Source organism: Taeniopygia guttata, chromosome Z, assembly GCF_048771995.1.
Source record: "Taeniopygia guttata chromosome Z, bTaeGut7.mat, whole genome shotgun sequence".
NCBI classification, from domain to species: Eukaryota; Metazoa; Chordata; class Aves; order Passeriformes; family Estrildidae; genus Taeniopygia; species Taeniopygia guttata.
This window is the reverse complement of record NC_133063.1, coordinates 27,161,880-27,178,583: the sequence shown is the minus strand read 5'-3', so window position 1 is coordinate 27,178,583 and position 16,704 is coordinate 27,161,880. Positions and strand designations below refer to the sequence as shown.

General features: G+C 39.7%; 1 protein-coding gene across 2 annotated transcripts in view; it reads left to right on the top strand.

The window, feature by feature from the left end:
* Window positions 1-16,704, top strand: part of MCC (MCC regulator of WNT signaling pathway) — a 182,665-nt gene that overhangs the window by 120,519 nt on the left and 45,442 nt on the right. For both annotated transcript variants that reach the window (XM_072922223.1, XM_004177133.5), the window contains 3 exons: window positions 2,666-2,808; window positions 9,631-9,767; window positions 13,652-13,815. In XM_072922223.1, the coding sequence (XP_072778324.1) occupies window positions 2,666-2,808; window positions 9,631-9,767; window positions 13,652-13,815 (444 nt within the window). The remainder of the gene's footprint in view (window positions 1-2,665; window positions 2,809-9,630; window positions 9,768-13,651; window positions 13,816-16,704) is intronic.

The window sequence follows — 16,704 nt, the reverse complement described above, 5'->3', positions numbered from 1 at the left end:
ACTTCTCTCCTGAGTTCAACAATTAATTGCTCATCTTTTGCAACCTCTCAGTAGGTTATTCCTGTGTTGGCTGTCTTAGAGAATTAGACCTCTTAAGGGTTTTGAGACTGGAGCTCTTAAGTATGAGGCTGGAAGAGAGATGAGGAAAAGGGCACGGGGTATTTATTATTTATTATTCAGGGTATAGGTATTTATATTTATCTTATATTGTATGACTGACATGCAAATAAATTTTAAGAGCTGGATGTCTACAGCTTGCAAATAAGTACAGATTGGTGGTAGATTGCTGTTCTGAGGCTCAAAGCGCAAAGAAACTAAGGAGGATGGTGAACACTTGCAGTATCCCAGAGAAAAACTTTACCAGTGGGTAGAAGAACATGCATTTGTTTTTTTTCCTTTTAAATTTTTCAGATTAATCTTCCATAATAAAAAGCAATCCTGAATAGCCAGAAGAATTATCCACTGGTGCATTTTGGGATTCACACTGAACCATATTTACCTACTTGGGTGCTTTTGCCATTTTTTCTTGTGGCTGACCAGAACTTAGGAGATGCAATTCTCCCAGGTGCAGTTCCCCACCTCAAAGACAGACCAGTCCTTACCATAATGGCCTGTTTTTTACAGAGGTTTCCTTTAAGCCTTTTCCAGTTGCTTTTACCTAAGATAATTCAAGAGCTCTTTTAAAAAATCAAATGTGAAGCTATTGTTGTATATTGCCAGACCGATGGTTGTTCACAAAGTACATCTGTCACCAGATGATGTTATCCTGAAAAAATGATGACTGAGAAATGTCTGGAGAAAACAGAAATCAAGTTGTAATGTGGCTGAGACCCATTAGCAAAAGTCCATATATCTTCAGTCGGTATAAACAAATTCTGCTTTTCAGTGCATAGCTTGGAAAGACAAAAATTGTTGTGATTAGGGTTTTATTTATTGTCTGGAAACAATTATTATACACTCTATCTGAAACATCCCTTTGGTTTAAAAGCTAAAAAACCACAAGTGCATGTAATAGATTGATCTTGATAATGCTGAGATAGCATTTGTGGCCATATATGTGTCAGAGGAAATTCAGGTTTAGAAAGGCTGAAGAAGCAACTCTTTATTGCCCCTAAATCTGCTTTAAAGCTTTTGTGAAACATTTTCTTTGTGTTATTTCTGCACTTTGAAAGCTGTGGTAGTTCTTCAGAAAGATACAATGTTAAGATGTGGAAATGTGAGAAGTAAGCTGTAGAATGATCCTATGATAAAGAGTTGTCATAGCCTACATGTACAGCCATATCAGTTGCCAACATGAAGTTTCCTAAGCCAAGCAAACATTATCATTCTTCTGAAATGTGTTCCTTTGCTCTCCTTTGCAGTGTGATTATATGATCTGTTTTTCTTAATGTAGGTGAAAGTGATTTTTACCACAGCTGAAGGTAGAAATGGTTTTGTTACAATGTGTGGAAGGGTGCTCTGATGTCTGTGCTACTTTTAAGTGTGCATATTCATGGAAGTTAAAAACTGTGGTATAAATTTATTTAAAGTTCAAAATAAAAATGTTAATTGAAGCTTATTTTAAATTTTAATTTTCAAGCAGTCTTTTGTGTAGCTTATGTTCTCGAGCTGTGAATGTAAGTGGCAAAAATACATGGGAGCAAATTATGAAAATTCTGGCACATCTACTACTTTATTATTTTTTGTAGTCCATAGGGTTTAGGGAGTTAGCTTGTACGGAGTGTTTATTTGATTTGAAAAAAAAATGTTTGATTCAGCAATTTTGGAGGACCTCCAATATTAATATCAATTTTGGCCCTTAGAAGTGTGAGAATTTTACATTGCAGCTCTTCAATTAAGGAGTGTGGGTTTTACACTGTCAAATGTCTTGAGTTTTCATTTTTTTGATTGCATGATACTTGGCATTGTGTGATTGCAAGGAGGCTAGACTGAAGGGGGTCAGAAGCAAAATGTTAGAAATCAAAGCAAGCATAGCTTCAATCAGCATGCAGTGCTGGCTTGTAATTGCAGTGGTTTGTAATGGTTTGTTATAATTGAAATAGAGCATGTGCTGGCCTGAAGACTAAGCCAGGGGGACTGCATTTAAAATACTGTGTGAAGAAAAAAGGAGGATTTTGTGATATGTGTGAAAAACAAGCAGTCATGTAGCTATTTAATTGCTCAAATCATGAGCATTATATTGTATTGAAGATTACAAACATATTAAAAATACACTGTGTTACCTATAAACATTAAGAAAAATAAGTACTCACACCAGAGAAGAAGCTATAACCTCAAAGTGTGATTACTTTATAATAATGTGGTTTCTGCCATAGGATTTGTTCTAATTCAGACCACATTGGGAAGATCCTAGGATTCAAAGCTTATATATTTCTAGCTATTTTGAGTTGCAAATAGTGGGGTTTTTTTCCAAGCAGAAGTGACAATTTCTCTTTAGGAAAAAAACAAGTAATAGAAGTGCAGTGCATAGTCTGTCAGTTCCTCAAATATTGTAACTACTTACCTGCGTATAGCTGTTGGTATTTTGTGTCTGTCCTTTTCTCTTGCTAAGGCACTGTTGGTTTGATGAGTAGGAAAACCATAGTGCAGTGCACTCCTGCCCTGTGCCCAGCCTCCCTGCAGTTGTCCATAACAGCCTTTCTGTTTCCTTGCTTGTCTGCTGCAGTGTGAGCAGTCCCACCTGATGAGAGAGCACGAGGATGTGCAGGAGCGAACGACGCTGCGCTACGAGGAGCGGATCACAGAGCTGCACAGCATCATTGCCGAGCTCAACAAGAAAATCGATCGGCTGCAGGGTGCAACCATAAGGTACTGCAGCTTCCTGGGAATTCTGGTCCAGGGCAAAGCTCGGGCAAGACATGGTGTGAGTTATACTCTAATGTGATGACAACTTTCAGGCTTGTCATGACAGGTACAGAGTAGTGCCCATAATTAAGGTGAGTGTTCTGCAAGGTGTCATCCAAGCACCCAAGAAGTGCTACCTTCTCTCTGGCAAAGCCACACTTTGCAAAACTTGACAAGCACTGCAAAACACACATCATGACTTCTGAATACTTCTTTCTGTAATGTGCCAGTGTGCCATATAAGTTATAGGAAGGTGAAGACACCCAACTTGAACCTCTGCCTTTAACTTTATTTTGCAGCCTCCTGTAGATCACCTAAGCAAAATCATTTGTGGGAAAGATACGGTTCAAATAGTTGTTAGTAGGTTTTGCCTCTTCTTGTGCTGGCTTTTTTGACAAAACACAATGGTACAAATCATGTTATTGCCTGATTCTGCAGCAGCAAAGCTTGAGGTATTACACCAAGTTGTTAAAATAAACTTTATGTTTAACTACATGGAAGCATTTTTCCTCAGTTGTTTTTACATATTATTTTCAATGTAGAAAAGTTGGACTAGAGTGTAGAAGGACCTTCCTAAGTTTACCTAGTGAGGATGCAACGATATGCCAGAATCTGTGGATTTTTTTAGGCAACATCAAGTTAGATTTGATGCATTTTTGGGTAATGTTGATATACATTACCCAAAATTACATGTAACAATTTTGGGTAATGTAATGGCTCTAGCCATGTAGCAAATTTTCAGTTTTCCTTTACCTATTAGTTGCACTTTCTTTTTGCGTAATTGCTTCATTTCTGTGTTGTAAATACTTCTGCTAGCACAAGGCAATGTTGTTGCAATTACTCACTTAATCTTTCATTAAAATATTATCATGGAAAAAGAAAAATGTTTGGTGTACCATAAATCAGAGGAAATACCATCATATACGTATTTTCACAGCTAGCAATGGTCATGGTGAGATTTTTCAGGTATTTTCTGCTGGTAGTAGTTCTCTGAAAAAAATCCCCATGACTCCCTTCTTCATTTATGCTTGATACCTCTGCAGACAAACTCTCCATTTGTCTTTTGAAAAGACTAGTTGAACAGCAAAATCTGAGAAAGCATGAGAGCTGCACTGATTTTTTTTCCATCTTGAGTGACAGAAAAACTCTTATGACATTTAAGAAGAATATTACATAGAATTCATAAAAATGGTATGTTTGGAATCCTTGTGGCAAAGTAAATGCCAAGTAGTGTACAATTACGAACTACTGGAATCAGGTGAATACCTCTGAATGTTTAACCATGTCCATAAATGAGTCAGCTAGGACTTGCATAGGAACATGAGGTGTAAGAACCAAGCCTGATGGGATGTACATGTTGCTTCTTATGAAAAATGCAGTTTTTCTGCCCCTTTTGGGCAGTTCTGGTCTTTAAAGGCATCAGAACAATACTGCTGCAATAGGTGCCGCACCATTGTCATGCCACTCCAGTTTAATTCAATCATATAAGAGCTTGTTTTGCTCAGACAGCTGGAATGCCTCAACTGGTTTTATTTGCTTTGGTTTTATTAGTAAAAACAAAAATAGTTTGTTAAGTTAGTGGCTCTTTTTATGTCCTTTAATGATGGAAATAACTTCTTTTCTTTGTTAGGCTAATAATTTGGTGCCTAGGGAGCAGAGGAATAATATTCCTACTGAAAATGGAAACTGAAGGGATTCCACAGGGTTTGTAAAACCTGCTGAAAGAAGGAAAACTGATACCTCCTGCTGTGGCTTTCTGTAAATCCACTTTGGGATCCACATGTGTCAGTCTTGAGAAGCTGTCCATGCATCCCACAGAGCAAGGGTGGTGCAGTTGCTGTCCTTGCTGGAACAGGTGTGACTCACAGCACTCCACCCTTGGCTCTGTTGACTGTTGAGTCTGAGAGCTGGAACAGAACAGTCCCGAGTGAAAGTGTTTTGGGGCCACAGCCCTGCCAGGGCCTCAGCAGTTACACTTTACTCTAAAACATGAGAATTTTAGTTTTGATTTGTCTCTTTGAAGGTAGTGTTGAGCAGAGGCTTTACTTGTGCTGTCACAAAATGTGGGCTATCTTTCTGGAAGCAGAGTTTACATAAATAGCATAACAGATTAATGTTTCCCCAATGCTGACACAGTGACTCTCTTTTTCACATAGCGATTTTAGATTGTAAAAATAACTAACGTTTAGCTTCATGTACCTCTACTCTGTGACATTCTTTATAGTTCCTAAACATAAAAATATTTTGGAAACAATTAGAAGAAACTAGTGCTTCGTGAAGTATTCAACTGTACTCTTTAAATTGTATTCTATTTATTTGAATGTGAACAGTGCCCTCAGAATGTAGGTCAGAAAATAAGGAGACACCATGTTTAAATCTGAATAAGGTGTTGCAAGAGCTTGAGGAGTGTTGGCAGGATGTATAAGCTTGTTGATATTCTCCATTCTGAGAATTTCTGTCTCTGTTTTTTGTTGTGCATTGGGGGTTTCTTTTGCTTTTGCAATGTCAGAGTTTAGAAGTGTAATGGCTTTTGCTCATGTGGTTTAGTAATGCCAGCTCTAGAATCATGGAGTTGTTTGGGTCGGAAGGGACTTATAAGACCATATAGTTCAACCCTTGCAATGGGAAGGAGCACCTTCCACAAGACCAGGTGGCTCAGGACCCTATCTAGCTTGGCCTTAGACACTTTCAGGAATGGGGAAGGCACAGCTTTTCTGGGAAAGGAGGGAGCTTAAGTCACATGTCAATGTATGTGTCTCTTCCCAGGTATGTCTGATATGCTGATCCCAGTGGCAGTAATCTTACAGGAATATTTTTAGAAGTTTACAGGATTTTTCTAGGTTTGCTAGCCATTTCTTGGGTCCATGTGTGTGGCCTCATGAATTCTAGCTGCAGCTCTTGCTCTGCATTCTTCCAGCATTCCTTGAGGAAAGTGAGTTCACCATGCTTGGGGGAGCAAGCCAGCGTTCATCTGCAATTGTCTCATCTCCCTACTGCTGATGCTCCGGACAGCCTAACTGGTTTGAAATCCCCCTCCAAAAAGAGGTATTAAGGTGAAAAAAGTGAGTTCCAGTACACAAATACTCACGTGCAAGTAGATGAGCCTCTGTTGCCAAAGATCTCTGTCCTTTGACAACATCCGTGCAATTTTATCTCAAAGTGTGTACAGCGTAGAAGATGGGAAAACCAGTTGAATGGATCTTCCTAGTTAGAGTCATATTGTAAATACTTGGACATAAAGGACACACCCAGTAACTCTGAAGGACAAAAAAGATTCTAGAAATTACACAGTAGAGTACTAAAATGTAGTAATGTCTGCATTTAAGGTGACAATTTCTGACTTCAGGAGTTTTTAGTATTGACTTAGATTCATTTAAACTTGACTCTTTTTTCTTAATAATTTCTTTGGCTGTCAAAATCAACTGTAACTTCAGTGTGTGACTGACAGTTTTTCTTAGATGTCAAATTGAGGTTCAAGAAAAGGAAAAGAGAATGTCTAATTGCTTTTAGTTCTAAACCAGTGGCTGTTTGGGTACATCCCTGCAACTCTAAAAATAGCAAACAACTATAAAAATACCAGACAGAAATATACTCTTTTCAATGTTGGTGCCTGCTAAGGATTACTTGAAACAGTTGTCAAGAAGCTTATAAGGCATTACTGTAAAACAATTTGTTCAGACTTACAAGTTTTAATCTGAGATACATTTAGAAAGTGTTGGAAGTTAATGGAGAAGATGGGCAGCAAAGAGACTACAGCATCAGAAGAAATAACACACAGCAGTTAAAGTTATGTTTACACAGTGACCTGAAGGTCTAATTCTGGCTTTGAGGTGGAATATGTGCTAGGTGGAACTTGGCACATACTGGATTCAATTCAAAGGGCAGTGTGGGTGTGATAATGTTGGCTTCAGCACACAGTGCTCCACTTGCCCTCAGTGATTAATTTCTGTGCTGTCTCAAATGTCTCACTAATTGTTCATAATGAACTAGTTCAGAGGGACATCAAGTGTTTGTACACAGAGTGCAGTCAATCTTTGTGCACATACCCTGTAGTATTTTCTATCTGAGGGTCTTAGAGGGTTTTAAAAATAGTTTTTTTAGTTAAATGATTGTTGAAAAACTGCTGGCACTTGTAGTACAAAGGTATGGACTGTTTGCATTCATGAAGAGAACATGCATCTTTTGCCAGTGTGCTGTGGTGTGAAAGGATGCTGAAAAATGTGCAATTTTGCTCACTGTTAGAGCAAATTTTTCTGAGTGTCTGTGCAACATTCTGGTCCTCATTGTGAAGAAAGCAATTGGTGAAGAAGTAACTGTAAAACCACAGGTATTTTTCTTCAGTCCTCCCATCCATGTTTGGAATGGCTTGATCTGGTCTTAATTGCCCCCGACTTACCATGACATTCCAGTAAGTGGGACCATCAGGGCCCATAACAGAGCAAATGGCTGCTTTTTACAACCAGGCTGTTGCTGATGGCAGCAATAAGGAAGTTGTAGTGTCTCCACCTCTGGGTGGTGTGGCTGGAGTCCAGTGGCTGGTCATTGTCAGCTGTCAGCACCTTGCCTTTTCAGTGCCACTGGAGAACTCTTCCCCATGTTTTGGATAAAGGAAAATATCAAATAACATCTTTTGTTACTACCAGCATCAGTTTTAAAGTCAGAATTTATATTTGTGATGTATCACTGCCCTTGAATTCCCCCTTATTCTTGCCCTCAGTCTGTTTCCAGTGTGTTCTCTGTTGGTGGAGGCACTGACAGACCTGCTGCCACTTTATCAGAAATGGATTTCTGGCTTTTCTGGTCAGCTTTTAAAAGCATTAGTCCATTTAGAAACTGACTTGTGGCTTGAGTCATCAGAATGGTGAGAGTCCTACTGCATGATGTACTTTTCACTGTCCCAAGATACTGAGGGGCACTTAAACTGAAAAACCCAGAACTAGTTCTAGCTAGATGAGGCTGTGTTGTATTTTAAACAGAAAAATCTGTGCAAGAAGACCCCAAAGAAGAGTGGCGAGAAATTATTATTATGTGTGCTGTTGCTTTAGGGCCAGTAGAACTTTTTATCCATTTGTAGAGGTAATGCGGGTTTTAAAAGTCTAAGACTAATTCTTTCATTAATTAAAAAAATCAATTACCTTCAGATGAAAAATTACAACTGTTTGAGTGCTTGGTAATTGTTTTGTCTAAAGCTAATTACTAGTGGCTTTTTTTGTGGCTAATAACAAACTGGTTCATGGAACATTAACTGACGCTTATGTGTCTTCATTACACTGTTTTAACTCCTCCTGTTTATGATTAGGTTCTATCACTGTCCTAAACAAATACTGCAGGGTACTTCCAAGACCTGCTTTGATGTAAATCTCAGTGTTAACCAGCTGACCTGACCTGTAATAGTAGCCAGTACATGCTTCTGCTAAATTTACACTTTCTTTGCAGTGAAGCAAATGTAAGGGCTAGAAGAGCATGGTAGAAATTGCATGTCACTACCTTGGGAAACTCTGCTGAGCAAGCAAGCTGGAAGTCCTTTTTGGGGTTTTATTGAGGTACATAAGTTCTTAGCTCCGCATCTCTGAGAGCAGACTTTACTTTTGTCATTGATGCCTGCATGTATGGGCCATCTTGTCTGCTGTTTGACAGATTGAGACACGCCTCCAGGACGAATCCTGCAAGAAACACTCATCACCATGTAGTATAAACACAACAGACCTGACATTATAGATACCCCTCCCAGATGCAGATCCCCAGATAGGTCTTTGCTGTTTCTCATTGTTTCCAAGGCCAGACGGTTCCATTCTCACACTTTTCTGCTGAATCTGCAGCAAAATTAATCTCTGCATGTGATTTAGTGTGCAACAAAATGATTGCTGTTTGTTTTCTATCAGAGGGGCCCTTCACCTGGATAAACTGATATTTTTCCAATGTTTAAAATAAATACTTTAATAAAAAAAACAGTTGCTATGAAAGTAAAAAAATAGTAAGTCTGAGTCAAATCAGCAAGTGGATCAAAAGAAAAAATGTTTACAAATGTTCTCAAGCAAAGCTATTATTCGTTTACTTATCTTCTTTCCCAGTGCTTTGAACTCTCTGTGTGGAGACTGGAGAGAAAAGCCCTAATTTTTTAAGTTCATTAGCTTTAGCTAAAGTATTCTGTGTCCTCAGTTAATTTAGTTGAACCAGTTTGACAAATAAACTAAAACCTAGGTAATTGAGGCTTTTCCTTTTCCACTAACACCAGCAGTTCAGTGCAGTACTCACTTATCTCTTCTTCTCTCTTTTGGGAAGAGAAAATGAAAAACCAACCTATCTCCAAGAGCGTTTTAATTCACATGTGCAGGTACATGCATATGCATGATTACTTTGCACACGAGGTGGTGACATCCTTGAATTGAGAAAGAGACCAAAACCAGTTACGTCTAATTCACTTTGGGATCAGAGCCACCTGTGCTGATTTGTGTAAATTATCAGATGGGGGGTAACTGCAGAGCAGCCTATGTCCTCGCACACATCCTTGGTCGCATTCAGTTCCACCCATTGCTTCTTTCTCCAATGGCCAAGAGAAATAATGAATCTGGGAATAAAGAAATGGAAGCCAGGCACCAACTGCTGCAAGTGGGTGTTATGGGCATGGCACAGTGGCTTTGCAGTGAAGAGTTTAAAGTCATCTCTACTGGACAGAACACTCATGTGAATTGGATCCTGTGGCTCATCTTACAGGTCTGAAGTGAATGTCACAAAGATGTACTTTTCCTCAGATAATTTAATTTCTGCCTTTGCTCTCTCTGCCAGGGAGGAGGATGAATACTCGGAGCTGCGGTCAGAGCTGAGCCAAAGCCAGCAGGAGGTTAATGAAGACTCACGCAGCATGGACCAGAACTCCGTCTCAGTGCCAGAGAACCAGTCCACCGTGGTCACTGCAGATGTGGGTGAGTTCTCAGCAGAAGTGATGACTTCCCACAGCAGAAAGGTATCATAGCTTTTGAAATGCAAATCCAAGTGTTTGGTGAGGAAATGAATTAATGGAGGATGTGTAATCACAATTGATTCTGAGCTTCTACATGACTGTGAACTTATATGTGAAGTAATCTTTGTGCCTTGATTGTAGAATCATAGGGTCATTAGGTTTGGAAAAAATCCGTGACATAATTTAGTCCAGACATCAGCCCAGCACCACCACCATGTTCACCATTAAATGTAATTATTGTCTTCAAGTGCCATACCCACGTAGTTTTTGAACACTTTAAGGCATGGTGATTCCATGCATCCCCCTAGGCAGTCTGTTCCAATGCTTCACAACCCCGTTCATGAACCTGTTTTTCCTGATTTCCAGTCTAAACCTTCCCTGGTGCAACTTGAGGCTGTTTGCTCTTGTTTGGTCACTTGTCACCTGGGAAAAGAGTCTGACCCTCACCTAACTGCAGCCTCCTCTCGGTTGTAGAGAGCAGCAAAGTCTGCCCTGAGCCTCCATTTCCCCAGAAGCAGACCTTCTAGCAGAATTCTGGTGAAATCCTCACTATGACAGATTTCCAGAATTCTGTTCATAACTCTGTTATGGTTTTCTATACTATATTGTTTAGGAGAGCAAGACCTGCAACAGCACATTTGTATTTTCATGTCTACAATTTCTAGAAACATTGATACAACAGTATTAATAATAATGTGACTGTGAAGTGTCTGACCTAGGAATTGAAAATATTTAACAGTGGTTTTTAAAGTTATAAAAAAGTTAATGTTTTACTTTCAAAAGCTCATGCTTACTGTTAAAGTCATATTTGAACAGATTCTAATATGAGGGTCGTTTCTTCCTTAATTTTCTTCTTACCAAGAAAAGAAAAGAAGAAACTAATTTGCTTTTCAGGGTGCATTTTGTCTTCATGAAGTGAAGCTGAACCAGTGTTTGTGGATATAACTGGCAAGTTGTCTAAGTTCGTTCTAACAATGAAAAACATGGCAGTAGAATGATGTACAATGTAGAGACCTAGAAGATAAGGGGGATGATGTGTCTGTCTCAAAAACCAACAGACAGATAGCTCTGGAGCCAGCCAAGGATTGTAGGCAATAACACACTCTGAGGAGGAACAGGATGTTGCTGGAGAAAAGAGCCATAAGGAGGTAACAGGCAGCACTCTTCAGAGACAAGTGTCCTTGTTCAGCTCCAGGACATGAACACAACACAGCACACCACAAGCATGGGGATGAAGCTGAGAAGGGGGGCATGTGCTATAGAGGGGAATCCAGGTCACCTAAGACTCCAGAAGCCCTCCCAGACATTCAGAAAGGTCTGAAATAAGAGAAAGCCCGTGATAACTAATTTGCATAGAAAGGGAGAAATTTATCTCCAGAGCGGGGAAAACTTACCTATAAACAGGTCCACAAAGCCTAGGGTGCTTGCTTTGCATGTGCAACCCAGCGTCCTGAACAGCTGAATCATGCCAGAGCCAGGACTGGTGATCTTCTTCTCTCTTGCACTCTCCTTCTCCTTTCTTCTCTCTTTGGCTCTCCTCTTTTTTCTTCTTCTCTATCTCCCCTTTCTCTTCCCTTTCCCACTTAATCCAAAAACCACTGCAATGTGATTATGTAGTATGTCCAGGCCTAACCTGACTCACTTTCCATGCCAAGTGTGTATTTGTGAAGTTTTGTTTACCTTCTGACTTTCATCATTCCTTTGACCACAAGCATCTACAAATCTTGGGTGCTCCCTTTCCCTGAAGGGTAGGCTCAAAGATAACAAAGGACAAAGTAAGAACATTATCTCTAGGGTTTCCTGCATTTCTTCCATATTTTCCTTCTACTCATAGATGCTGTCCTTTTTGGATTTGTTTCCATATTCCTGTGAAAAGAAAGTGCACACACACATATATAGATACAGGAATATGCATGATCTTAAATCCTTCTAGATATAGGTATGTAAGGATAAAAATATCATGCTCTAATAACCCATGTGCATGGCTTGCTTACTGCGCTGATAAAGTGACTGCCCCTAATCCGTGACTTAGTAAAGCCAGTAATACCTCATGACACTCTTAATGCGTGTGGATCTGCTGCTCTGTTGCTATAGGCAGTAAAACACATAGAGCTAGAACTGTGAGTGCTCTCCAGTATGTCTTGCAGAGCTTGTGATTGGGCTGTGCTGGTTTTCTGTCAGAGATGGGGTTCTCACATTGTGAACTATTTATTTTATGGGGGAAATGTCACAGTCAGAATAAATCCCAGCAAACAAGGTCTTGTGAAGGTTGTGCAAATGTACAAGATGTTTATTACAGAAGATGTTATGGGAAAAAGCAAATTCAAGCAAACAAAACACAAGGTTTTTACAAGTAAGCATCCTGCTTGCTATATTCTGCTTGTGAGTGGTAATATTATTATGAAGGGCTTTTCTGGTATTACTGTAACACATGGGTGGCTGCTAATTAGGACTTAGTGAAATGACTTCCCAGAAGAAACTTTTATACGTTGCCTATTCCAATTTTTCATGCAATGCTATAACATCATTCTAAACTCTTCTTTTTGGTCAGCAGTAGCTTTGTATTTGTATCTATTAGGCTGTGGAGTTAGGTTAGTGATGAGTTTGCAGTTTTTCACTTTCTGTTCCTCCTGTTCCTTCATCCAGCAGCTCTCAGTCTTCCCTTGCACAGGGAGATCTCAAGGCAGTCTGCAATAATCTGGTGACTCAAGTATGTTAAAATTACAACCCAGTTCAATGCCACCCTTCTTTAGTGCCCTGCAAGAGCCACAGCTGTGGGACTGCCATGAAGTTCTAACCACACTGAAGCGCTTGCAGCAGCAGTACAGGAATCACAACCTCCACCAAGAATGCTTGCCACTGTTTTTAGTGGGCTAGAGGAGTTACAGGTGTGCTGCCACCTCATACTGCACCCATTGTGTGCTCTGCTGTGGGTAGCTACTGCAGACTCTGACCTAGCAAGCCAGAAATACTGACTGGCACATCCAGGAGACAGCACAAGGGTGAATTCTGCCACAGGTGTGCCTTAGGGTCTGCCACTGTCCATCACCATAGGTGACCATAAGACAAAAATAATTTATGGAGTGAGCTAGCAAGGTGCAGAGACTCACTTGTTCTCACATAAGTGGAGGATGCTATGGCAGTGGGCACTAGAAGAGGTTTGCCTAAAGACAGGAAAGGAAATAATGCTCTATGATACTTTATAATTAAAATAGCATTGTTGTATAAGCTGGTAATATGGTTGTAGTATGAAACATAAGCCGTGGTGTTATGATCCCTGAATATTCTGCCATTTTATTTGAAGGAGTAGCTGTTAAAACACAGGCTCTAAGGTGGTTGGTAGGAATCATTTCTGTAAACACCACAATTTTTTAAAATCAGGCAATACCTAAGTACAACCACAAAATTCTTCTGAAAAACATCAAGTCATAACATCCATGAATGTACCAGACAGAAGAATCTTGTATTTACGGAGATGAATGTATGACTTCAATAAAATCAGGATAATAGACCTTGAATGGCCAAAAGAACAACATAAAAAAGTCACAGAATGTAATGTCTTGAATGTTCTTGAGAAAAGAGGGAGTTTTGAAGAAAGAATGAACACTTCAGATAAGCTGTGGGGTGTTGTTTGTCAGATGAGAGGTAGCTCATGATTTCAGTTGATGTGATTATGGTACTTAAGCCTATCAGTTGTCAAGGGAAAAGTAGCAGAGTGCAAGGACATTCTCTGAACAGTATTCGTTGTGGCTGTTCTGCAGCAGACACTTCCTGGTTAAAAGTGTGTTTTTTCACTGAGTCACTAATTGTTGTGATATTGTTTTGTTTTGTCTTGCTTTCTTTTAGATAACTGTAGTGATTTGAATTCAGAACTGCAGAGAGTGCTGACAGGTCTGGAAAAAGTTGTCTGTGGGAGGAAGAAAAGCAGCTGCAGTTTATCGGTGGCAGAAGTGGACAGGCACATTGAACAACTCACTACTGCCAGCGAACATTGTGATTTAGCTATTAAGGTAATGGTAACATTAGGCTCTAAAATGCAGCATGTTCATTGCCTGAGACACCTGATCACTTCTGTAATAATCATAATCGCACTTTGCTTCCAAAGGTGTTAAAAGTACTTTACAGGAGTCAACTCAAGTTCACAGTGTGTGTTTGTAAGTAGTAACACACCTGTTCTACACCTTCCAAGGTACAGGAGGAGGTACTCTGGACCTCAAATCAGAAATGCATTTGTCCTATGCTCATTTCAAAGATAAGATAAATGGGGATACTCAACAGTTAATTTACTTTCTTAAGCAATTTTGCTTATCCAGCAAACACACTCTCACCTGCCCAAGGTCCTACAGGTAATCATTGACCAGTGACTGAAAACACACTGTGTATGTTTGTGCTTGGCTAAGTTGTGATTGGCTACCTTAAAATACAAAGCTGTTCTGATTCCAGCCAGGACTGGGCTAATTTTTGCAGTAGCCAGGAGAGGGTATGGCCTGGTTATCCTATATCCCTCATTTTCCAGGAAGGGGGAAAAGGGTCCCTTCCTGCCATGTGTTCTTGGGGGTAAGAACTCATGTGCAAACTGCCTATTTCTTCTGCACTCCCCTATTAGTATTTTTTCTATTGCTGTTAATTTTCTTACCTCATTGCTATTTCAAGTAAATAGTTCTTATCTCAACCCCCAACCTTTGCCTTTTGTGCCTCTGATTTCCCTTTCTATCCCTCCACTGTAAACTTGGAAGTGGGTGAACAGGGGATGGTTTGCAGTTGTTTCAGTGGGAACACTAAACTGGGGTACACCTTCCCACAGTGCAGCAAAAGCTAGTTTAACACTAGGCATTGTTTGTGCATTAGTTCAAATGAGATAAGTCAGCCTCAGGAACAAATAATTCAAGTGATACCTGTATGTTGTGAATGTAATAGATCAAGGAGATGGATGTTTGGTGGCACATGTAACAAAAGGCACTGCAGTTCAGAATCTGAAAGCAAGAGAGCCACAGAGAATCTTCCTATATACAGGGGAAGACATGAGCAAGCTTTTTGTGTCAGGTGGAAAGGTGTCAGTCACTCATTTATACAAGAAAAATTGTACTGACAGTTTGGTCTTTCATGAGGAGGTCTCTGATCATTCTGGATGGCTTTGACAGCCCTCTGTCCTACCACTGTGAAAAGTTCCTTCTCTACCTGGTGGTGCCTGAGAAATATAACAAAATATAAAGCAATTAACGTTGAGTAGTAATTTGAAGAATGTGTGTATATTTGACTTCTGGTCTCTTGGGATTGGTATTAAAGCAGTTTATTTGAGTGTCTCAGAGGATTAGGATCAGGACTTTGAGTGTTGCTAATTATTATTTGGAATTTTAGGGTTAACTGTTTTCAGAGGTCACTGTTCACCAAAAGAGAGACTGTGGATTCTGGGAAATAGGTAGAGATCAGCCTGTGGAGGCCCACAGAGGTATCGGAAGTGAGATGTGTTTAACAGAGCAAAACCCACACATGGAGCCCCACTCTACCACTGCACCCCTGGCTGCTGGTCATTTCTGCTTTCATGTTTTCTCAACAAAAAAATGGAGAGAATTTTAAAGTGGGTGGAATTGTGAATGGAAACCTGAACTGTTGTGACTACTTTTTGCCTTGGCTATTGGCTTTTTTCTTCAGCAACAGACTAATACATTTAAGTGTTAAATCCTTCAGCTTTGGTGGCTAAATTTTACTGGGTTCCTTTTATTGCAGTTGCTGCTGAATTACTTTTTGCTTCTTTTATACAAATTATGTCACCTTACCCGTCTCAATTGTTTCTGCCCCACAGAAACTGAAAAGACATGGAAAAAATTATCAGATTGTATTACTAACTGAACAGTTACAAAAGCATACTTTGAGAAAAGGATTTAAGTAAATTTCCACAGAATAGTCTGGGTAATGCTTTGCTTATTCTGGATACATAACCGCTAAAGTTTTGCTGATTAAAAAGCTGTAAATATTTACAAGCATGAAACATTTAGAATATGAGAACAGCTGTACTGGGTTGGACCAAAAGTCTGTCTACCTAGTGGCAGATGCTAATGGAAAGACAGTATCAAAAATTACATTCATAGTATATTCTTCTTCCTTTAGAGATGCTTCCAGCAAAGTGGGTCTGTAGGAACTTGAACCAAAGATGATGTCTTTGTGTTTAATTTTAATGGGTGAAATCTTCATCTTTGTTTCTATCTGCTTTGGTTTTGGACTTGTCTAAATTTTTGGCCTCCATAAATTCTGCTAGGAATAAATTGTGCCATTAAGTTACACCATGGTAAGAAGTACTGCTTTAATGTCTTTTAAACCTGATACTTGCTGATTTAATCTGATATCTCATCTATAACACAACACTTCCTGTAAATAAAATAAGGCAGAGAGCACTGATAGCAGTGTCAGCAGCAAGACTGGAATTACCATGATATGACATCCTGCTGCCCTGTGCTCAAAACACAACATTGTAATTCAATCCCACACTCCATGAAATTATACCTAAATTATCTGCTGTGCAGCAACATGCCAGAGAAAACTGCTCTGTATTGCTGCTTTGAAGAAAACTAATCGGCATTATTTTACATAGCTGTATCTGTGTACGGTGTTTATGTTTTATTTTCTGTGGAGGATGGTTGGTAGTATATTAGATGCCAGAGATTTGCTCTAATGTAGTGCTCTGAGAAGTAGTGGCCTAGGAAGGGGAGGGGTTGGGAAAATAGCAACACTGGAGCATGGGGAATAGGGAGGAAGAAGGCAGCAGCAGAACTTCGCATTAGAGAGGCGAGAAAAACAGCAGGGGAAATTTGAGGGTGGTGTGGGGGAAGAAGGGAGTGGAGAAATCAACAATAAAGAGGCACTGTTTAAAATAAAGCTGTCATCATCAAAAGAGGATGCTC